The sequence below is a fragment of the Dendronephthya gigantea genome, unplaced genomic scaffold (assembly GCF_004324835.1).
Source record: "Dendronephthya gigantea isolate DGI-Jeju-01 unplaced genomic scaffold, DenGig_1.0 000018F, whole genome shotgun sequence".
NCBI classification, from domain to species: Eukaryota; Metazoa; Cnidaria; class Anthozoa; order Malacalcyonacea; family Nephtheidae; genus Dendronephthya; species Dendronephthya gigantea.
Window position 1 is genome coordinate 2,644,574 of NW_021163028.1, and position 24,095 is coordinate 2,668,668.

General features: G+C 36.8%; 1 protein-coding gene and 1 long non-coding RNA gene across 2 annotated transcripts; one reads left to right on the forward strand and one right to left on the reverse strand.

Annotated features, from left to right (window-relative positions):
• The first annotated feature begins 455 nt into the window (after positions 1 to 455).
• On the forward strand, positions 456 to 23,687 carry LOC114521003. The gene is made up of 3 exons (XR_003686748.1): positions 456 to 574; positions 3,396 to 3,487; positions 23,074 to 23,687. It is a non-coding gene; the product is annotated as an uncharacterized LOC114521003 (long non-coding RNA).
• On the reverse strand, positions 14,194 to 17,221 carry LOC114521002 (uncharacterized protein DDB_G0272530-like). Its single transcript, XM_028541385.1, has 4 exons — positions 16,998 to 17,221; positions 15,904 to 16,105; positions 15,159 to 15,378; positions 14,194 to 14,515 (listed from the first exon to the last, which is right to left on the reverse strand). The coding sequence occupies exons 1-4, from the start codon at positions 17,106 to 17,108 to the stop codon at positions 14,470 to 14,472; spliced, it is 579 nt and encodes a 192-aa protein (XP_028397186.1). The 5' UTR covers positions 17,109 to 17,221; the 3' UTR covers positions 14,194 to 14,469.
• Positions 23,688 to 24,095: the final 408 nt, after the last annotated feature.

Consider the following 24,095-nt stretch of genomic DNA (forward strand, 5'->3'; position numbering starts at 1 on the left):
GTATCGTTTTCATCGATTGATTGATAATGATTAATGCATGCTTATATTTAAATGGCACCCATTTCATCGCTTTTACGTATCCATAATAGCTATTTATACTTGCAGTGTAAACATGCATGTTTATTTCCTGCCTAATATATTAGCAGTTCCCTGATACTTGTAAGGCTAGATTATTAAAATATACACTGTGTACCACGAGTCAAATTAGTATCCTTTAAAATGACCTCACCGTTCAACTCTCAGTTGCGTGCAAGTATTAGGACGATCAGCAAACTGCACACCCATACTTACATTTTTTACAACCTGATGATTGGTTTATTGTGTAAAAATAGCTTCAAAAGGTTACTGATCTATGCATTATGATCAATTATTATGTTATTAATGACGTCGAGCCTGGGAAATTGCCTGGCCGACAAGCATTTCAGCTAGTTTCTTCTTTAAAACGTTGTGTCAAAATAAAAAATTTGTGGTCTATTATAACCAAGCTCTTCGTTGAATACTTTCCTATACTCTTGTCTTTGTATCCTGAGCAGTTATGGCGGCAAAAAGGCCACACTGTCGCGAAATTCAACAGGTACTTACATTCTTGCGTTCATTAACCATTTCGCCGTGAATTGCTGTCAGCCGTCTTTTTACGATGATTGAAAGTAGGCCTGTGAGTCATACTCTCAATATTTTTCGATATTTATGACGCGATTAATAGACAAAAGTCAAGCTGGATCACGTCTGGCCACAAAGAGATAGAGCTAGAATAAATCAATCCACGGCATGTGCTTTTCAGTTAGGACTAGCTGTTAAATGAAAATGATAAAAATGCACGCTATTAGAACGAGTTCAGCATTGTATTAGGTGTTGATAAACTTTGGACCGAAATCGGATCCGTGATCCCGAAAAATTTTTGGCATAAATATTACGAACGAATTCTACACTATATATGGCTGGACGAAAATATATTTTTTCAACACACGCTTAACTTACCCCTCTACATACCTTGCATATATTCATTTGGTTAAACTAAAATTAACATCACGAATACCTCACAGACCTAATCTTATATACAGGGGCACGAAAGTCTGAATTACCCAAATGTTTAAATGAAAAGGCCCAACCCAATATGATCTCTATAGCTCTCAGAGAAATGATTCTTAGTTGCTTCTCGCGCGTTCGACATACGTTAAGAGATTTCATATATTTCAAGAAGTTCTGACAAAACCATCCATGTCTTCCTGTTGATGTCTCTTATATGCATTATAGTGTATTTAGGACAAGTGGACAATATAGATAAGGCAGTGTTTGCTTCGACATATTGAGTCGATAGCAAATAAACTAACGTTTCCGAACGTATTATAATTTTTGTTATCAAAAACTCACTATAGAACATTCGGAAAACAGAACTCTACAGCTGTTCTTTCGGGTGTCTTAAATGTGTCTTTCAGTCTTTTAAATTTAAGATTCTACGTTGCCACGTACTTTAAAAACGCGATAGGGGAAATTGAAGGTCATGATATCAGCTTTGTGATGACGTAATAAATTTTAAGTGTCAAATTTATGTTCACCACAAGTACTTTGCACGGGGAGATATTGCATGCAGACCCTTATAACTAAAACAAAGAACTTATCGGAAAATCAGAATTTATTTCTATATATATATTATGTACATAAACTAAAGCTCATCAACAATCAGATCAGTCTAGCTGAGATTCCAAATAGATTAGGGGAAAGTACACGTCTATAAGTATTTCAATAGCGCATGTCATGGGAAGTCTACAGCATGATTTAGCCTCATTAAAATGACATGTGTCTACAAATATTTGATCAGTGTGCTGATGGTTTACAGCTCTGGTATACCAAATGCATGGTGCACGCATTTGAAATATGTCATTTGAAATACACCTGTTCGCCATTTCTGAGATTAGAAAAAGTGAAAACATTTTCGATGAAGGAATGGAGATGTTCCGGACTTCCGTGTTGCAATGAATACTGCTTATTTAATCATAGATATAATTACCCGCCTCAATCGCATCGGTCCTTTCTTGATTTGGAGTTTGTCTCCAAATATATAATTATATGACCCTAATTTTTACTCGGGGTTTAATTTTGTTTTTCGCATTTGACAAGAGAGAGCTTTCTTTTGGTGTGCATTGTGGAAAGAATTGTCCATTTTTAAAGAGATAAATAATTCTCAATTCTTCTTTCTTGTTCACAACCCGATTATATTGTAAGTGGACGTTTGCTTTTACAATCAGTCAAGGCGGCCAACAAGCGATACTGCACGTGATGAGAACGTCGCTGACGAGAACGTCGCTGATGACAATATTGTTCACCACTGTAAAGATCTGTAACTTTTTCCAGCTATTTTTAGTGATAATCCAATCATGCTTATAAAGAGTAGAAATGAGTTGTTTCAAGTGGAAATTAATTACGGACAGAAATAGTTTTGTTCATTATATTTAGAAAGTGAATTTTTGAAAGTCTTGTATATTTTGATATGATTGATTAGATATAACCACTGATCTATATATATACACTATGACACATGCAAAAACTGTTCATGCAAAAAAGTGCAGGCACGCAATTCGGTCATCCATCTTTGTCAATTTGAAAAGAAATTTACTCGATGACAATGAAGAAGTTTGAATCAATTCTATGGATCTAGATTTTATCCTGCTTTTTTGTTATTTTATATAATTTCAATTACCATTTCCAAAACATTGATTGTCTCATTCACAAAGTGTATAAAAACTCCATGGCTTTCCCATGAACATATCTGATTTGCATCCCTGCATGCAGATATTCTCAACTATTCCCGATCATCATAATCCGTTGCGTGATGGCGTGGCTATGCTTATGAAAAGTTCCTTTCCTTTCCAAACCTCTCAACTGCATAGATGACAGTTTTACGCATACTAATCTATGTAGTATGATACTCTCTTGAAATGCATCTGAAGCCTTTCGCACGATGCTCAGTTTGAGCCATCCAACGCTAAGTGATCACATTTTTCTCAGCATAGTTTCGTAACCAGTCAATAAAATACGAGCAGATGTCAAAAAACATTTCTAAAATCGTCCACCCTTAGTAAACCTTCGACATACATTCACAATTATCATTATGGCTCTACGTTTGGAAATTACCCGCGTTCTCAGACACTGCTTAAACAAACAATGTTTTAATTAAGTAGATTGAGGTCCTAAATAATCTGTAAAAGCCCTTGCGTTCCTTGCGTCTAACTCCTTTCTTTACTGGATTGTCTTTCTATCATAAATACTATATATGCTTGCTTTAATAAATTGCATACTTTGCCTCGAATACTGTCCACGCTTTTCACTTTTTCTAACTTTCGAATTATGAATCTGTATACAGGCTATGTCCCTAAGCCGATTTTATTCTCTTTCAGGTACCCATCCTTTCAATGAAATGTGCCTTCACTACTGTTCCTTAGAAGTAAAGTGGATCAGCTCACATCAATTGGTGTACGTATTGAAATATGTAAGTAAATGTTTTATTTGTGACCATCCGTCAATATCTACGAACTTCTAATATATTGTAGCTAAGAAGAAATGCTAGCTGAATAAGCGAATGGCGTTTCCTTATTTCGCGCCGCGGACAGCATAAAAATTTTCGTGACTGGAGATCACGAACTATTCGTGCAAGTTAATTGACGCATATAGTGGGGTAACATTTTCAAGCTATTTTTGGCACATATGTCAAATATGCTTGTTAAGAATAGTAACGATGCAGCATTAAAGAGTTTTTATACTACTTCAACGTAGCTACATTTAAAACCGCTCTTCCTAATCCTGATTATCAAACAATGTATATGTAAATCTGCATGCAAAACCCAGTGGCACTAAAAGAAATATTATTTCGTGTATATAAAAAATATTCATTATTATTTATTATTATATAGTCTTGTCTTATGCCTAGTGACCTAAAAAATAAAGGCGCGGTGTCGTTTTGGAGCGACAGACCTTTTAACTTTACATTATGCAGAGAAGGTGCTTTGTTTGTTTTGATGAAGTGTCTTTATCGTGTGTTTTGTTTCCATTCATGCAATTTTTGTACGACTTTTCAATGCTTTCAATCTCGGCCCTTTGAAACTCCGAAATAGCACTACATACGGCAGGTCAACGTACAGCATTGTTTATATAAACGCTTGCAATCACAATACGACGAGCTAAGAAGCTAGCTTGTTGACAATGGATGCATGCAGACTTGTGTCAGAATTACTCATTTTTTTCAGATCTACCTAAGGTTTACATATGAAAAAAATCTTAGAGACCAAAGCTAAGAAGGAATTAGCCAATCAAATAAGTTATATATTATATATATATATAGTCATTGTAATATTCGAATCTGAGACTGTACATATATATAGGAGTTATACCGTTTCAACGAGCGCGATTTATTTGCAAGTTCAAAGTATAACATAAGTTTTCCCGCTGGTTTAGAAGTACATATTTTTAATTGTTAAACTGCAAGAACCTTTTGTCGGTATAGTTCGTGGCAATTTCATGATTTCCATCCAAATTTGATAGGAAAGGCAAGATTTCGTATTGCGTATTCCCCTGTCCAGTTCGTCTTGAAAGCCATACACGGTAAACAAGTCAGTGAACTCGTTGAAAAGCTGGTGACATGCATGGTCTAGTTTTCACGAAGGCTCCGAATCAAAAAATCACGTCAATTTTTTCGCGTAAACACAATAAAACAGACCGAGGAGTACTTTTGAAGGAAAACGAGACGTCTGTTGTTGCCTTAGTTGCATTTTAAACGATATTATGCATTACCCATCGCCATCGCCATCGGCATCGGCCTATACATAATCCGAAATGATTAATTATGATTGATGTATGGCTAAAGAATACATCGCAAGCCATTTTATCCAGAGATTTTATCGCTTTTAACGTTGATAAAATGATAACCGTGTCGCACTCACTGTTTTCGTAGTTGTACATTTGTACAATTTTCTTCTCTGTAATTGCGGAATTTTAAATTTCTCACAATTTTTTTATCGTTTTGAGCAGCGTCTTCAAAAATTGACCTCATTGCCTGTCTTAGCTGCGTCATAGTACCAGGGATGATTAGCACACTGCACATGCACTCTTCATATGAAATTACATGAATTTTTATCATTATCCCAATAGAACTGGCTTGACTTTTCAAATCATTCTGTATTTCTATTATGTACACTATGGACTCGTTTGATTTGACTTTGAGCAGTTGATAGCGTCATAAGTTTGCAAAATATAACCGTAGTGTGAAATCTAGCTGATCTTAGTCTTTAGGAATACATCAACAGACTCACAGCAATCCTTGAAACCAAGTGGGTGTTTTGCAGAATTATTTGAAACAAACTTTACACTATATATGGCCGTATAGAAATTGCAGCATGCTAAGTTTGTTATCGTACATATTTTGCATATCCATGTGGACTGAAATTAACACCTCGAATATTACGCAGACCCAATCTTAGCACAAAAATAGGAAAGTCCAAACTACCCAAAATGTGTCGCATGAAATGTCTTTCGTGCTACGACAGCGGTATAATTACAATATCTTGGCAAGAGTCTTCGTGCGTTACATGCATGTTAAGTGTTATTCATTTTTTCAATTAGTTCAGACATCAAGCACGTGGCATGTTATTTGATTTGATCTGACGTCGTTACGTCTTTACAATGTATAAATAGAAAATAGGAATGTGTTCTTTTACGAGTATATGTACATGCAAAGATCAAATCAATGATCTATTTAAAACTCACGGACAATTATGAATGGTCTATTTCCAATACTGCGTTATTTCTTTGTTTACAAATTAGGACACTGTTGTGTTGTTTAGGACTTCAGCACGCAGGACTCCGATAAAAAAGAGCTTCAAAATCCCAGAAAAAAGCACTTATTACAGTTGACGTCACAAGTGCAAGCAGTTGGTTCCTATGTTCCTATTTCTCCGCAATTCTTGCGCGCTTAACAATCGAAAATACGGTTATTTGCATTCGTTTCAGAAGTCCTTTAGATCGAAAGAGAGTAAGCGTAGCCTATATGGTCAATATTAAAAAGTAAATGTATGTCGCAAATTAGGTTAAAGTAAAAGTTCAAGTGCTTTTGACATCTATGCGTGCAGATAATGTAGTATGTACCCATCTCTGTCACAGCGAATTTGAAATCGTCGAGCATCTAGAACCTCTGAGAAGTTTGTAACGAATGGATGGAATGACGAAAATAGCATCATGATTCCGTGCTTACAGTTATTTTATTTCATACTTGCACCAAATTTGTACTGTGCTTAGTAAGAGGGAGTATCTCAATGGTTTCCTTATAGCCCACAATGCCTTGCTCCTGAACGAGGAAGACTTTATATGTACAGACGATCTTAAATAATAATTTCAGTTTGAAAGGTTTCAGACAGCTTGAGAAGACACGTTTGGCCGTCTTATTTTCAGTAGCTGCTTGAAATCCATGCATGTCAAAATATAAATTGATCGAATGTCGACAACGTAATTAAATCCCTTAACTTTGGGTGATGGCTGATGAGGTTCTAGACGCGAGACGCATGTTTTCATTGATTGCTGATAATTGATTCTTAACTGTTTTAGCTACGCGTTTTTACAGTTAAATTGCAGTCGATCCGTGCATAATCTTCGACTTTATTTTCATTAACTTTTGCACCAAAGATAGTCAACTCGAACTCGCATATTGAAAGCCTTGTAGCTGCTATTCTTTGCACATTGTTTTAAATCTGTATTTATATAAACAAACTATAAGAATTCCATACAGAGTTATACAGTATACTTATAGATATACTGAAATCTTTTCATTGTTCATTACCGTAGTATTTTAGATGGCTATATTTAGGAGATCGGAGGTTATAATATTAGAAATGTTAAGGCAATGCAAACTGCGAGATTATTGCGAATTCAACTGATCTTTCGGAAGGAATGAAACTATCCCTGTGCGATTCCGAAGCTGTGTTTATATTAACTATACGTATACGCCTACGCAAAGATTTACTTGTGGGAGTAGTTATAATACTGATTAGTTATAAACATACTATATAGCATCGACTTAAAGATACTCTGCCTCTGGAAGAATGCCATTTATATACACATGTGATTCTGAAACAAAATCCAAGTATATCTTGGAGCAATAGCTGTGTTTCCTCGAGAACTCCTATAGCTTTTGCTGTTGTGCATGTCAACTCCTATTTCACTCCGGCTGAGAAATATATGCCTGTCGCATGAGTCTATCTGGACTTGCTCTTTTCGTCTTGGTTTTCGATCAAAATTTGATGGGTAATTATCGAGTTATAAAAATAGTTGGAGTGCGATACGTGTCGTCCATATAAGTATATCTGTGCCTATGCTATAATGCCTTAACTTTAATTGAGATTTACCATATCACCACCAGATGTGCCACTAGTGGACACAGGTTGTGGGTGAAATTACTGAGTTATTGCATGGTTGAGCTACCAAAATCTTATATAATTCAGTAGTTGGCTCTCAGCCCAGATATTTCATCTGGAAATTTTGACTCAACAATTTTGGACTGCCAGCAGTGGCGAGGTTGAGGAGCGTCATTTATGCCAAGTTACTGATAGGTCTAATGCATGGATATAGGTCCAAGTAACGTTTTGAGTGATAACCTAATCATGCTTGTATAAAGAATTGCTACAGCAACCACCATTTTTTAGGTGTTAATAGAAAGCGGTTTATTGAAAATTTCTCGAATATTTTTCGTATAAATACTTTTTTGCATTCACTGATCTGCATATATTTACAAGAATAGAAACTGTTTCAAAATGGTAACACATGCAATGCTCGCTGATATATATACTTTTCAATATTTACAAATATAATGTCACTTTAATTGTAACTCGTTTAATAACTTACATGAATTTTGATGATATGTGGTGATATAAAATATGGTGTTATAAAATATATTTGTTTTAGTGCAACTCCAAGATGAACCATGCATGCATTGAGAATGATCATATTCAGATGCATGGTCTATTTTCAGTAACAGTAGCTTTGTATATTGTAGGATGCAAATTGCACAAAAATAAGGCATGCTGCATGGACGTATACTAATGTAATAGCTATATATATTGTTTCAGATTTCAGTGTTTAAGGCGCTAAGATTTCAGTTAATGTGTCGTGTCCGAGAGATGTATAGATTAGCGATTTCGAAAGCTAGTAATTTAAGTAATTTCCAAATTGGTGTTCACCACATAGTAAGCGCGTAAATTGCTTTACACGAAATTCAGATGTCAAAAACAATCTTATGTATATCTTGGCTGATCGACCTGTCCACGAAAAAACACCACATTTTTTCATACTATTGATTTCATTCCTTCACTTCATTAGATTTCTACAACTTTTGTTGGATAGCTGAAGGGTATACTCAGCTATTATTGTTCAAAGTTCCTACAGAGAGTAGACCGTACTATTTAATAGTTTGACGAAAGTTCAGAGAGTGCATGTATAGCTATTACAGTAGGTCAAAGCATCATCACACATTTCTATGCCACCAGAAATATAGTAATTCGGTAGTTTACCAGAAATTTCGTGGTTTCTGTATCTTGTTTTTAAAGTACGATATGTAGCTAGTGTTTTTCAGTTTCATTCATTGGCTCTTCTTTTTGCTAATTCTGTATTGGCGTTTGTTTGAATCCTCTCAGCTGCACTTTCGTTCGGTCCGTGAAAACGTCCGTTCATGACTGAGATGCACACTTTTCTTTGAATGTAGAGATACTTATGAGTCTGACTTTTGTTGACTAATTTTCTAAAAAAGATATAACAGATGTTAAAAACGAAGCCTCTCAAAGCGTATAGTGTGTGGCTCGTCCAATACTATTCCACCCCAATCAAGTACTCATGCATTCACTTTTAACCATTTACTGCTTTTAACCATAACTTAGCCATTCATATCCACGGAAGCCACATGCACGCACAAGCCACCAATTTCCCAACTAGCCACCATGCAAACATACATAGCGAAGCCAATAAGTGAAATCAAAATGACACCCACAATACCTTAAAAGCCCTCTTTTCAGCTTGCAATGCCTGTTTCAATTTGCGATTGGCTCTTTTCAGGTCTCTCTTCACGGACCCTTTTTTGTTGTTATTTGATTTTCTTCTTCTGCGATATATTACTATTGTCAGCGCCTCTGCTTCGTTCTCAAGACTGACAAGGATTGTTAGGACAGTTAAAAACACCAAGAATAAAGTAAAACATCGAGCCATTTTCAGTTTTTTATTTGTATATCCTCGTTGGAACTGCTCAAATTATTGTTCCGTTTCTTTCTTTCGCAGCGAACTATTAACTCTTCGGTCCTTCGCAAACGAGAGTTTGTGGCGAATATGCGATGTTCAAATTGTTCGGGTTTATTTATACTCTCCTACAAGATCCTCTAGGCCACGAATGCTTTGTTCATGTTTGATTTTGATTGATGTCGTCTGAACAGCGGAAGTTTTGTGCCGGCAATGAAATGCTCGCCATGACTCTGGGAAGTACAGTGAAGGCTCTTTGTGTCGGTTAAACTTTTGTGGTAATTAAAGTACTGTAAATAGCACCGGTTGCACGTTCTTGCCTTTTAAAGCCTCTTCCCATACATTCTTATATTGCTGCTGCTGGGATTTTTCCTACATCTATTTTAGGACGCCCGAATCTCTATTTTCGAACGGCTAATACAATGCATGCATTGTTATATTTTAAAACTTAGTGAAATATTTTAAACCCGAAGTCAAGATGAGTCAAACTTTTCAAAACAATCCTGTATAAAGACTGCATAAAACATCTACAACCACGTGCATGCAACAGGTCGGAGAATTTGGCAGGAAAATTCGAGTTTGCTGATATATGGGTATTATAGAATCAATGCATGGTCGTATAGGTCAACGGTCATTTATATGTAGGTATCCTCAGGAGAATCAACGGGATTTTTTTCCGGATTGCCCATGATCAAAACATCAATACTGTTTACCATATGCATTGCTTGCAGTCAGGAAAACATACTTCATCCAGAATTCTGGTAGTTTTTGAGTCATAACTCGATGTGCTAAAGTAAAAAGGGGCGAAGTCAAAACCCCCAAAAAACTCAATTGCGCTGGCGAAACTTGTCATATTCATATATTGGAGAATATGGACGTTTTCTGGTAATATTCTCGTGATATTTAAATTTCACAACTATAGGAGTGTAGACTGACTGTGGAAGGTTGTGAGGCGAGGACGTCAATAGTTCATTAATCATAAATTTTCAGACGAGCTCCACCCACCATGGAAAAAGGTATTTAGGAAGCAAGCTACCATACCATGCTGCATTTTGATTGAAATTTAAAGTGCTGGACCAGCAAAACGTCTTGCACAATGTGTTAATTCAAAGATGAACGTTCAGATGAGGGCAAAGGCCAGATCACATCTACCAAACATTCATGTTTAAAGTCAGATTGCATGGCCGTTCTCATAGAAAATATCACTTGCTATAATTGCCCATTTACCTCACACAGAGACTGCGGAAATCGCTTGTTGGTAAAATATTAAGGTGTTTAGCACATAACTGAGTTCTAATTTTAGAACAAAACTATGCTTATAATATTGCCTTTAAAACAAAGCCTAATTTATTTCGCAGTGTGCTAAATATTAGAATATGCGTATTTGTCAGCACTTCTCTATATAGTCACGTCTCAGTCAATAATAAAAACTACGTGCAAAAATGCAATTATACTTGTTATGCCGTTATGCTAATACCCGTCAGCCCATATCCATATCCATACTTTTTTACTACGATTTTACTCATCAGAAGAATGGGGCGTTGTCACAAATGGACTTGCTGTACCTACCTATCTACGTAGGATATTCAAATAGAGTAATTGGTGTGTTATAGAAATTGCACACACAAAGAGAAAAATATACGAAATAGTCTGCATTTTACGAATTTAGGCTAAATGCATGCTCGCAGTTTCGCTCCGAATATAGAGCATTCTAGCGTTGTGTAATTTTTCGGCGTCTTTATATCATTGTCTTAGTCATACAATTGAGGTACAATTTAACGCACCAAGTTTGGCAACACATAATAATGAAGGACTAATTAACTGTTTCTTATTGCCCAATGGTCGAGCTGATCAGATAAAGAGCTGTGGAGATTGGTGTCGATGTTTACAATCGCTGACGTTCACCCCCCGAACTGTTCGTATCTTATATTTCCTTAGCTCTTGAAAATATCCTGATAACAGGTTTATGTGCTGCGTGTGTGGAAACAGTGTATTAATTAAGCGTGTACCAGCAGACTTTCTAGATCACGCCTTAAAGTCATAATGACACGGGGGCTACACAACTGTGTAGTTGGGCGAGACAACTGGATACCCTTGCAGAACTTTCCAAGTCGTCTGGTTTAATTGAAGATGGTTTAGTTTGGGTTACCCCCTGCCGTTACCCTGAATTAAAAAGACAAAAGAGGGGTATTTTTGAATCCCTTTGACAAATATTTAAAAATTGAGAGAGTCATCTGATATAAATAAATTTAGCAAGATCGTTTTATTTCTGGTTATACCTCCCGTAGTAACACCTACACAATATCGAGATTTATTTACTCAGGATGAATGCTACCACATCTGCTTGTCTTCAGTTCAATTTAAGGTGCGTGTTATCGCCTTATTATTCCAACTGACTTGCACTCGTTGAATGTGAAAGTTGCACAATCTGAGTCCTTTTCTCAACCAGTGTTCATATTTAGGGTCAGTTTTATTCTATACAAACCGGTCTCTAGTAAATGTCGTCCAATTATTCAATTACATGCATGTATACACTCGCTGCATGAAGGAGATTGTGAGAAATCGTTTGTAATATTTAGGAAAATACTACATAAACTCTCAATTGGATGACTACAAACCATTATGCAGATGGTTTTGAACACTTAATGCATTAGAATGAGCGAGGGTAAGCTTCCTAGTTAGAGTTAAATCCTCGTATATACCACCCTACAGTAGACGAACTATACTGTAAACGAAAATTCCATTTCCGTGTACTGATCTTTCCTCCAGGGTTGTCTGGAAACCCTGTGTCTCATATATTGCATATGAAATGTGTGAAAATTCTTTGATCCGGTTTAATTTTTGAAACACTCCTGCTATGCTCAGTAGATGTGCAGACGTCGGTATATTCGTGTATCGCATGCAAATTTTGTACATCGCGGTTACGGCAATGAAACGTTTCCTCAAAACCTGCCAGATTGAGCAGCGTGCGCCACACTTCACACATCAAAATTGTAAGAAAGAGATACATTAAAAACTGGATGCCGTACAGCTGTATATAAAATCGTTGTTGGAAAAGTAAATTCCCAGCTAGAGTACGCAGCGGTCTCGCTGATATATACAAGGTTATTTATGTACAAAAATTGTTTTGGCAATAAATTTCACAGCTTGATCGCCACGGGCACCCATCACTTTATCCGTGGGCGGTTACGGGATATTTTTATCTTCTAGGCTATTTTAGTTTCGTGATATTTTTAGTCGGGGAAAAGTATGCTAACTATTATGCTAAAATGCCACGTTCAATAGTGACCATGCACTAAATTAACACGAAACATCAAACATTTAACGTATGATACTTTGAAGGGAGACGAGAATTAGAATGTGTGTATAAGCTAACCAAGGAATCAGACTCCCAATTCAATAATTTGGTCTTGTACATTTGGTCTGACTAGTACAAATTCTATGCAATCAGACCTGCTTAATTTACTAAAAGAAGACGAAGTCAGGTGATCATGATTGCACGAGGAGTTTTCTATAAAACCATACGGTCGTATACTATTTTTTGTTGCACAAAATAAACAAATATCTTAATTCCTATCTGTGGGCATGTAACATTTCATATTTTGTCATTTTAATCAGTTTATGAATGTATATTTTTATTCTAATGAGTAATTCACAGCAGAGTCTCTTCCGGAAATCTTAGCATTCATACTAGTAAAAATGATCTGTGTATAATGTCTGGAACAGTAGGAACAGTGAAGCTAAAACAGTGGTGTCTCTATTTGAATAGCAGTTTTTCAATGAGATTTGATTCAAATGCCCATATGCGGCGACATGCATGCTAGCTTGCGAAGTGGATAAATAATTATATTTTTTGGTATTTCCGAACGGCGCAGCTCGATTGCAATGGTTTGTTTTAAAGTGGAGTATAATAGGTGGTGCCCCTAACACTGCATAATAAATTATATCGACTTAAACGTTAGGTACAGCTGGCCACATTTTACCCGGCAACAAAGCTCTCGACTCGTCCAAAAGGAATTAGTGTAACGTACTTGAACGTTATACGTTCAAACCATTTAATTCAAGCGCTCATCGTCTATAAACAACCTTAACACAAGATGCACATTGCTTATGCGAAGGACACGTCAATATTTCTCATTTCTTTCTCAGGACGACCTGGGGTAGATTGAGATGATGGAAAGACATACTCTGAGTTGCAAACCATGCACCTATAGCCTTGTGTGACAGACTCAAGTCAACTTCACGAACTAAAACTTTGTATTTAAAGATTTTCTTTGAGATCCTATCAACAAGGCTCTTCACATTTCAAAACACCTGCTGTAAAGCTCATTGGCATTTGACTGCAAACTTAAAATGCACTTTCCTCAATCGTTTATAATGAATTATAACTTCAGTATTAATCAGCGTAACTAGGCCAATTTGTCAGACATATTGACCACCTTTTAAGCCAAAACAATAGAGCGTAGTGACACAGTATACCTATCAGAAGAATAACTCTATACTATTTTTTCTTAAGTGTGATTCCGTCATGATTCGTCACTTAGTTAGTGCATTTTTTTGAGGTAGTCACCCCCCTGCCAATGTATAAAATCAGCGCATTTTTAGTATTGGCAGGGGGGTGACTACCTTAAAAAAATGCACTTGCTAAGTGACGAATCATGACGAATCACACTTACGAAAAAAGTACAGGAGTTCTACTTCTGATAGGTATTCTGTGGTAGTGATCACATAGAAAACATGCACCTCAGCGTTTATTAACTGTTGGCAACAGCCTCTTTTTCATGTTTGCACGTTTTAGCATGAGTGGCGGCCATGAACGTCATTCAAATTGAAATATTCCCTGCATTGATTTGTTCCTCATCAGAGGTAATTCTAAAACCTCAATTTGCACAAAACATGATCGAGTAAATATACATAATTTATGTCCATGATAGTATTAACATCACAACATTGCAACTTTTAATGCATAACTTGAAATTCATGACAAATTATTCATATGCGTAGTTAGTATTTTAAAACCTCTATTTACAGTACAATAGGAGTAATACACGTATTACTTTGATATTAGTTTCTTTAAAGTACATTCTTCCCTTAGTTATGCTGCTATTTAGTTTATAGGTACTGACTAGCAGCTTAATCACCGATTGTCTCCCGAACGCTTGTAAACGTTTTTGTTGGGACAGTTACTTGTGTCTCAGCGAGAGTTTATTTGGCTGGGGGTTTCAAACACACGTGATAATTACCGAAGATTCTGCAAAAAAGGATAGTTAAAAGTTGTTAGAGTTAAGTGTTAAAAATACTATAGTACTAAAGTCTAAAGAGTTTTGGGGAGATTACCATCTTGAGTTGGATCAAATAAAATGCAGAAGAACACAAAATTGCTAATACACTGCTTGCAAACTGTACAACCGCGAAACAATAGAGAGGGACTGGCACCGTACGTCGATTTGATTTTAAAGTCAGCGGTCATTGAGTTATCGTTCCAGTTCCTTACAGTTACAGAGATCACTGCCACACAGCTGAATCATGCGGCGTTTTGACAAAAGCATTGGGAATTAATAACGTCATGTGATCAAATAAGTTGAATAATGAAATAGGACCGCGTATAGGACTCTGATTCAGAATGATTTTACCTTACAATTGAAATCTCACAAAATCGTCAGTCTCGTCTCATTTTTATCCATTCCTCTAGATTATGTATCCTAGGCTGTTTTATGTTACACTTCGTATTAGGGTGTTTTGTATTACACTTGTTTAGTCTTCAATCAAGTGGTTTGCTGGTTTCTGTCGGAAGTAGGCACAGCATTGCGTAACCGCATCTGCCATTTCTGCTTTCCATTTTCCGAAACCAGCGGTTTCCAACAAGCAAAACAGAAGACATAAAGCTTCCTTACCCTACTTGTCTGCATTCCAATTTCTTGCTTTCCTTACATGGACCACATGCAGTTTGCACATGCGCACCAATATACACTGTCCTGTATTGGTTAACTGGACCGCAGACATGGTTTTCATCTAACTGAGGTTTGCAGATTGATACGGCTGGATTGATAGCAGGTTCTCGTACACAGCAGTGATCTGGGGCTTTGCAATCTTCTTTTTTGTCGCAGAATGTGCCTAGATGAAAAAAATAAAGTTCGTTACCTGGTCTTCTTCAATTCTACGCTGACTATGCGTTCAACATTTAGTGCACCTCTATTTAATACATCACGACAATAAGAAAATGGAGGGATGGGGGGATCAAAGTAGTCTTCTATACAGATATCTTGTGGAAAATGCAGGAGAGGTAATCCTCAACGTTTTTTTTAAGCTTTCTCCTGCAGTCAATTTGAATGAGCATAAAAAGGATTTCCGTAGACACTTAGCTATTTGACTTTGAATTCATCCGTTGACTATTACACATGTCATCCAGTGCAAGTCTAGCTTATGAGTCATCTTATTTAATACTGTATCTGCAACTCGTACTTGAATTCTACGCTAATGCAGTGTTATCCGGTGAGAGAAATCCGGTGTGAATATAAACTTTGGTCTAGTTTAGGTTGACAAGACATGCCGTCTGCCGGAGCTTCAGGGAAAGTGCTCGTATGCAAGTGCACGATGAAGCCGTTATTTGAATGAATTCAAAGAGCCCTGCTTTCTTACCTGGATCTTTCTTCGCTCCTTTCTTACACCGACCATAAATACATTCTGTTCCATCACAACATTGTCCATTCTGCGTACACGCGACATTCTCTTTCAAACAATCAACGCACATGAACATGTGGCAGAAAGATTTGGGGTTTTTCTTGGTACAATCTTCTTTTGTTTGACATTCCATGTGGTAGTATCCCGGAGCTAACATTTGCTGAAAGAGAAAGATTTTAGAATGGATTGAGTTCAAATTTGGTTAGAGAATAAAAATCTCAGGTTTAGGCATAAATAGGCGAATAGCAAATTATGATAGAAAGAATTAGAAAACAAGATGTAGGGAATATGTAATGATTTATCGTGGATGGGCTATTTTAGTGACAGCCTAACTGCAGTCAGTGCTACATTGATTTTTTCGTTGAAATAGTTATTTGAGACAACTGCCTTTTTTTATACCGTAAGCAAAAGGAGGAATATAGAGACTTGGAAACCATTTGTATTAGGAAGAGACCTGATGTTTGCTCTTTTCGTGAAATATATTAGAATTTGAATGTTTAAAAAACCACATTTTTCTATCTAGGAAAGGATTTGCAGATAATCCAGTACGCTCCCTGACACGAAAACTACTGGTTTTAAGGTCTTATGCGGTGATATAGGTCTTCCGTAAGCAGAAATAGAATCAAATGCAAACCAATATAATATTATGATATCACGTTAAAAATTGATGACACTAGGCCTTTGGACAATTTTGGAAAACCAGTGAGGACATGGACCGCAAACGCAGTTCAAAAACGATCATTGATATAGCTGTGCCAAGATGATTTTGTTGCCTACGTTGGATACATCAAAGTTTACGATTTCGTGAATAATGTGTGTCATCTATATGTGTTTATTGTTGATAGATGAAAATTGGCCCGATCTCTTTTGTGTATTTTGCGCCACTAATTGCACCTGCTGAGGTTATAATCGTTTGCCACAAGAACAACGAGTTATGATTTATTGCCTTTTTTTAGATCAACGGTCGATGGAATAAAAGATAGAATTTAAACAATGAGACAAACAACGAAACGTTTTCTTATCTATAGATCGTAATATTTAACATTTCGTACCTTTTTGGAAGCATTCTCCGTGCCTGATTTATCGTCTTTCTTATGAAGAATATTTGAGGTTACAACGCTGGCCAGTAGAACACAGCCGAGAGCAACAAAGAAACGATTCATCGTCGTTTCTTGTATAAAAACAACCAAATCTTTCAGCTAGGAATCTTGTATTAAACTTAAAAACCCAAATCCTTATTTGCCTCGATGAAACCGAACGATAACTACTAAAATAATTACATCATTACATAACTACCGGTGCATAAAATTTTCACCAAGTGGATGCTATACGCGTTTCAATTGCTCAATAAACGTGGGGAGATGAACACTCACCTCCCACTTAAATTTAGTGTGTTCTATAGATATGGAATTACTCATTTCACTATTTTCAAGTAACTTTCAGGTGTAAAATTGAGAATGTTTGCTGAATTTTTAAAGTTATTGATTGAACGCTTCATTGCATCAACGGTTCCAACTGAGCAATTTTAAGTTCATATCCGATGAAGGCAGATGAACAGTTTAGCCCTGCGATAAGGGGGAAAAAATTGTTTGGATAAGTATTCAAATTGTTTCCGGATAAAATACGTTATACATATAAAAAATCGTTTCTATTTGAAAAATATTAATATAAACGAATTATAAGCGATATTTAACTAAAGCAACCGCCAATTGATCTCTTCACTGGTACCAGAAGCGATGATATTTCAGTAAACAATTATTGAACAGGCAAACAAGTTTGGAAGAGCACAAAATGGAGCGTAATATAACAATGACGTTTTTTAATTTATTTCACTAATTTAAAATATAAATCTCGGTGGGCAGACCAAGATCATTTCTCATTTGAGAGAATCAAACCCCGAGCTACTTATTCCGCTCGGTGATTTTAAACATCTCGGGAATGAATTGTCATTTTCTTGCGATATTTGTGTAACTGATGCTCATGCGCGGAGCTAAAGCCCCGAGAATGCTGCCGGCTCAGTTTTTCAGCGGTTCACTGACGAATTATTCAACACTTTGCATTTAACCCACTTTTGTTTACCCACTGATCTTAATTTTACACAAGGCACCCGCTGACAATATGAGCCTGCACGAGTGGCAGAAATTTTACTAATTTTGACCAGCGTGAGAAGTATTAGAATTTTACGATGAATTTTTTACGTTCACTAACTTTTACGAAAAGGATACGTGGTAGAATTTTTTGGTAGTAGAAGGGTTTTTGTAGCTATATACATAAATTTTTGGTGTAGCACCATGAACTTCCTAAAGATTGAAACGATAACCCTTACTGACGGATCACAATCACGACCGCTATATTTGAAGCCGATTTGAGGAACAGTGTCATTCTCATTCTATTGATTTTGTTGCGCGCAAAATGGCAACGAAAATAGAGATAGCAATGGTCCTTTCATTCGGCTTAAAATTGGACATAGTGACCGAGTTATCATCGCAAGTTTGGCACTGGCACAAGTTTGGGTGTTGACAGAACATTCCTTTTAGTGTTTGCTTTCTGTTTTGCTAAGAACCATATCAGAATACAAGTTGACAAAAGCACATTTGTTTGAGTTTTTGGGCAGTGGACTAACAGCACTATAGGCTTTCCCTTTTTGCCCCTGGCATGCACGAATAATCATTTTCCCCCCGTTTCTCCCAATTTAGTTGAATTTGTTACCTTGTTTACGCCAAAAGATTACAGTTTGGAGGAGACAGCTTGACCGAACTTTTAACGTCCATGCATATTTTTGAAGTATCCATTAAAAGGAGCTTTGTGACGATATTGATGTCATCAAACTGCACTAAGTAGTCATGTAAAGTTTTTTTTGAAAGGGGCTGAAAACTTTGCACGAATGGTCAATAGTCAATACCACCTGTCCTTTCCAGCAAAACTACGCGCTGCCTGTGCACTACCATTGTCGAAATGTCAGTTTTCAGTTCTGCTTGACCAGCGATATCATCCTCATGCATGTTCAGGAATGAATGAGCCTCAACAGAAAACAGCTTTCGTAAGGGTCTTAGAGAATTAGGGCAGGATTAATAGCGGGAGCGGAAGAATTATCCCCGATCGTATAATGGTCTCATAATGGAACTATCTGTCATGCAAAACTTTATGTGTTCATTATTCGTACACATTAATTGAATACTCGAAACGTTTTTAGAAAAACCTGTTAACATTTAAACAATTTATCTCTCAATGTGCTCCTCGACACAGACGGCAGCTCGTAGCTGTTATTGCGTGCTCGCGTGGCCGTTGCCATGGCGATAGGACTGCAAATGTTTATGCAACATCTTCTGTACACAATCATTGTGTGCCAACCGAGTAAAATAATGCTTTCGCACAAGTTGCGCTTTTTGCACCCATTAGAATTAAAACATGTTCAAGCACGTTATTTTGTGAAGTATACTCAGTTTTTTAAGTGGCTTGAATGAGAATTATCTAAGACTAAGTTATTCCATCCTTTTATCGTACCTACTCTGAATTTGACATGAATGAAAATATCGCGGACAGCATGACAGGCAGTTTAACTGCGAATGAGACAGTTTAATTGATTTACCAACTACTTTGACGCGCAAAGGTAAATTTTATAGAAATTCTTCCATTGATTCATCTTCTAATATTGACTTTTTGATTAAGCCGGGGACACAATGGTTTGTTTAGGATTTGGGTCTTTGCCGAGAGTTTATGAGAAAACAATTTGCAGGAATTCCTTTTATGTGTTATAATAACGTAAAGTTTGTGCAAGCGTAACTGATACAAATCTATAGAAATACTGGTTCTGTCATCTCTGTTATCAAGTATAGGCCGGCGATAGATATTGCCGTGATAGCCTATTATTAAGGTTAAATGATACTTAGTTTAGTTAGTTATAAAAAGATATCACATGAATGTAAATAATTGAAAGTCTGTAATTCTGCGGTTTTGGGAACTTGCAGAATTTAGCGTCGCTGTGGAAATTACTCTTAATATGAAGTGCACGTGAAGTACATCTCCTGTTTATCTTTTTTCAGTTCTCGTGTGCGTTAAATGCGGGCAATTGACACCCTGCACGAACTACGTTTTGAATAGCGATGCTTATAGGCTTAGATCTATGCTTAGATTCAGACATTTCACGCAGTCCTATAAGCACTTGTTCAGACCATACTCATATAGAAATTATACAAAGTTCATGTCCTAGTTAAAGGCAGCATGCCGGTGCACAAATATCTCGAGAAGTTTTATAGTATTCTGGTTATACAATGAGCTATATTTCAGTGTCGTATTTTGCACACCTGTCCTGCATCTGTTCGGCACGAATACAATATTTTGAAGCTTGCATCAGTACATGCGTTGCTATACCATTGAACCAATCAACAGTCCACTTTTTGTCCACAAATAATGGCATCCAACCGTTCGATCCTCATGTTCAAATTGCATATTTTCTTTGCGTTGTTCTCAGAAAGCTTCTCGAACTTCTTACATTTCTCCAGCATACGTGCTACTGTCCTAGACAATTCCGTGCACTCGTCGTCCAACAGAGCGATTGAACTACACAATATGCTCCAAGAATCGCGTCTCTTCTTCTGCTTATCAATCAACTCATCGTCTCTCTCGGGCACAGGCGGCGGCCCGTCCAATTGTTCCAAACGAAGCAGCCGCTCATAGTTCTTGATAGTCCCTAGCAAATTTCGAACCAGAATTTTCTCTTCTTTTAAATCGCTTGCAAGCTGAACTTGTGTACGCTTCAACACGCTGTTTTCCTGCTTGAGATCAGCCTGCTTCTCTCCTGCCATTCTCACCCGAGGGATAATCGGTTTGCGAAGAAGTGATCAATTTATTTTGGAATTCGGAAATTATACGCTCCGAGTTAATCCCAAAGACGTGCAATCAACATGGTTTTAGCCAGCGAAAGCGGAATTCTGAAATGTGAGCCAAACATTTTGTCAAGTGGCTATATTCGGTCGAAGTTAAACTCCCACGCCGGTGTCCTATTACACTGTTCCTGACACATCGATGTCAAGGTGCACTCGTTTGCAAGTATTTTAATCATTCTGATAAAATATTTGACAATTTGTTGAATAACAGCTTGTAAGGAGAACTGCATTTGTTTGATATTCAATTAGTAGCTAATGAATGGATTCAAATGTCAACGAAAATAGAATAGATACTGCGACCCCCTGATACTTTTCGTGTGCAACCCCTGCAGTCATCGTATCAGCGCAATTGTAAAATTACCAGAACAATAAAAACTTAATCCCATTTATATATAAAATCATTTAACCGAAGTAGCACTTCGTCCGGTGATAACGTATAGTAGAACTCACAAGTGGTATTTATAGTCGCACATATCGATGATTCATACCACGTGAACCGTGATACTGTATGTATGCGAAAGGGTATAGAGAGAGAAGAGAGGGGGGGGGGGCGCTTAACGTTTTCTGGGAGAACTTTGTGGAGAATCTTAGACGTGGTTGAATGTTCATTGAATTAAAGTAGAACTATAGGATGCTCAAGTTCATCCAAGCTTTTGAGGCCATGCATGCAACCGAGTGCTTTACCTATGGCCATGTTATTCCCTCGCGTTTTGTACAAATTATGTCATAAAAACCGTTTGTATATTAGTCAGATGTCCTTAGGAATATACACCTGGAGTCTGGAGATAGGCGCAGACAACTATATTCAATATGCCAAACGAAAAAAAACCCATGCCAAATAACAGCTGATTATAAATAGTGATAGCCATATATATCTGATGGTGTCAAAATCGTAAATGGACAATTTTGCATTGAAACCACGTCGAACCTTTGTCGAACCTTTGCACAGGCACATTCACGTGTAGATCCATGAACGAAGTAGACTTTATGAGCCTTTGTGTGCGTGCTTTGTGGGCTGTGAACGCGTAAATATTGAAACCAAATCAAGCCGCCAGATTAGCCGAGATTAATGCCAATGTCTCGTTTTGTCCTTTTTTTCATCGTTAGTCGGTTTTTCATTCAAAAGTATGTAATCTTTTTTAAGGCATTATCTGTCGTCTGTTTCACCCTATGAGGTGGACCTCAAGAATGTTGTTTTTGTGGTTGTGAGATCGAAGGAAACTTTGCCAACAATGAACTAGAAATGGTCGCCATGTTTTCCCTCGATAATTTTACAATAGCTAAAAGTATAATTACATGAAAAACAGTTAATATCATGCACAAAATTTACGATTCAAATTTGCAGCCTTCTTACTTCCCACAAAGTAGAAAAAAAAAGATCAAATTTTTTTTCGGCGTGCTCATTCAGGTTCTTTGAGGCGCAGGAGAATCCAACTCTCGTGACAGGCAGTGAGCTCCATATATACTTGTCGAGCATGCGCAGTTGATAACTTAGTGCTCGGTCGTGTGAAAAAAAGCTGGTTGCATATGCAAGTATTAGTATCTACTAGTATCAAAACATTAAGCTGTTTACACCACTAGTTCCAGTTCTGTATCTATTATCTACGGAGAAATATTAGGTCTAACAACAGTATAAATTCCGCTCTTTTTTATTTGAACCCTTGGATATTATTGAGACTGTTGAGTTGGGTATTTTCGTAATTTAATCCTGCAGTGAAATCATACAATGGAGAGATTGTTCGCCTCCGGCTCGTTGATTATGATGAATGTTTACCTGCATGACTTCGTCTCGGTGAATATAAATTGATAATCACTTCGCCTTCGTCCAAAAAATGTTGAATAATTAGAGAGCCATAATAAATATTGGCGGATTGCACATAAGGCGATTTAAATATTGTGAATGACACCTTTTTTAATCTCGCCCAAGATGGTAAAAACACGATGCATCACAAAAATAACTGCAAGGCGCCTAGGAATTCATACAGTATACAGATTATTAGCATCTTTAACCCAAGATCAAAACGAGAGGAGAACGAGATTACGCGGTATTTGGTTTTCGAGTGTACTTAATGGTGATTTCTATCTAAGATATCATTCGTCTTGATTTCGTCTTGATCCATATCTTTAGGTTTTAAGATGTCAATTTTCGGATCATGTTTTGTATTTTTTTTTCAATTGGTATTGTTTTAGAATTCGTTATTGAAATCGTGTCATTTTTTATGTTATCCACATGTTTATATAGGTCCATTATAATGTTCATTCAAAGACAAGCAAAATTGCCTCATATGGAAGACCAATCCTTCAAAAATGGTCTATAGATAATCGTTGACTTATCTTATTTTAAATCCTGTTGTAATCATATGCATATATAGTTCCATTATAATGTTTATCCAAAGACAAGCAAAATGGCCTCTCATGTGAAAGATCAATACTTGAAAAATGGTCTTCATAATCGCTTACTTATCCTATTTTTATTTAAATCCTGTTGTAATCATGCATATATATAGTTCACGAATATAATACCACGAATATACCCCGTTCGATTTAAACTACTGCATGTATTTAACCCTGTGAATGCAATCACATGCATTGTTAAATTGCGGTGATCGTAAAACCATGTCGGTCTACCGGCTATATATATTATATACTTTGATAGTCACTTTTGAAAGTTGTTAATCTTGGGGTCAAATATCGCGCACATGCAATTTCATGCGCTGAAACGGATTTCAAATTTCAAAACGGTAGACCGTCAGCTGCACGTTGATGGTCACGGGCAAAATTTATTTCGTTCCCAGATCACACAATTCTAACATCCACACATAGCGCAAATAGCCCTGCATGTCTCATGGTCGTGTATAGCGCTGGATCAACATACTCGAAGAAAAAAATTTCTGCATAGAGATTTGAAATAGCACGTATAATGCTAAACATTAAAGTAATTATGTACTCAAGATCCGTATAAAAAAAGAGCGATCGTTCTAGGCATAATAGCTTAAGCATAAAAAATAGTTAAAAGCTCCGCTTTCCTATTTCGTTTCTGTTCGATCGTGGCTGGAAATCTGCCGCGAGCTGTAACAAAAATGGGCATGGGTGTCTTTTTTTACTGTTGGTGATGTTATAGGAGTATTTTTTGCTATGTGCATTGAGAAGTTAAGGCTGTTAAGCCAGCGTGTTAAATATAATCAAACATATAACGTTCACAATTAATCGTCATAATTATATATAGGTCCCGTTTGTTTATACAGACTGTATACAACCCTTAAT

Excerpts from the sequence above, each read along its gene's own strand:
- LOC114521002 (XM_028541385.1), bottom strand. The coding sequence starts at position 17,108 with ATGAATCGTTTCTTTGTTGCTCTCGGCTGTGTTCTACTGGCCAGCGTT. Across the intron at positions 16,106-16,997 it reads CGGAGAATGCTTCCAAAAAG|CAAATGTTAGCTCCGGGATA; the intron begins GTACGAAATGTT and ends TTTCTCTTTCAG. Across the intron at positions 14,516-15,158 it reads TTGGAATGCAGACAAGTAGG|AATCTTCGGTAATTATCACG; the intron begins GTAAGGAAGCTT and ends CCTTTTTTGCAG.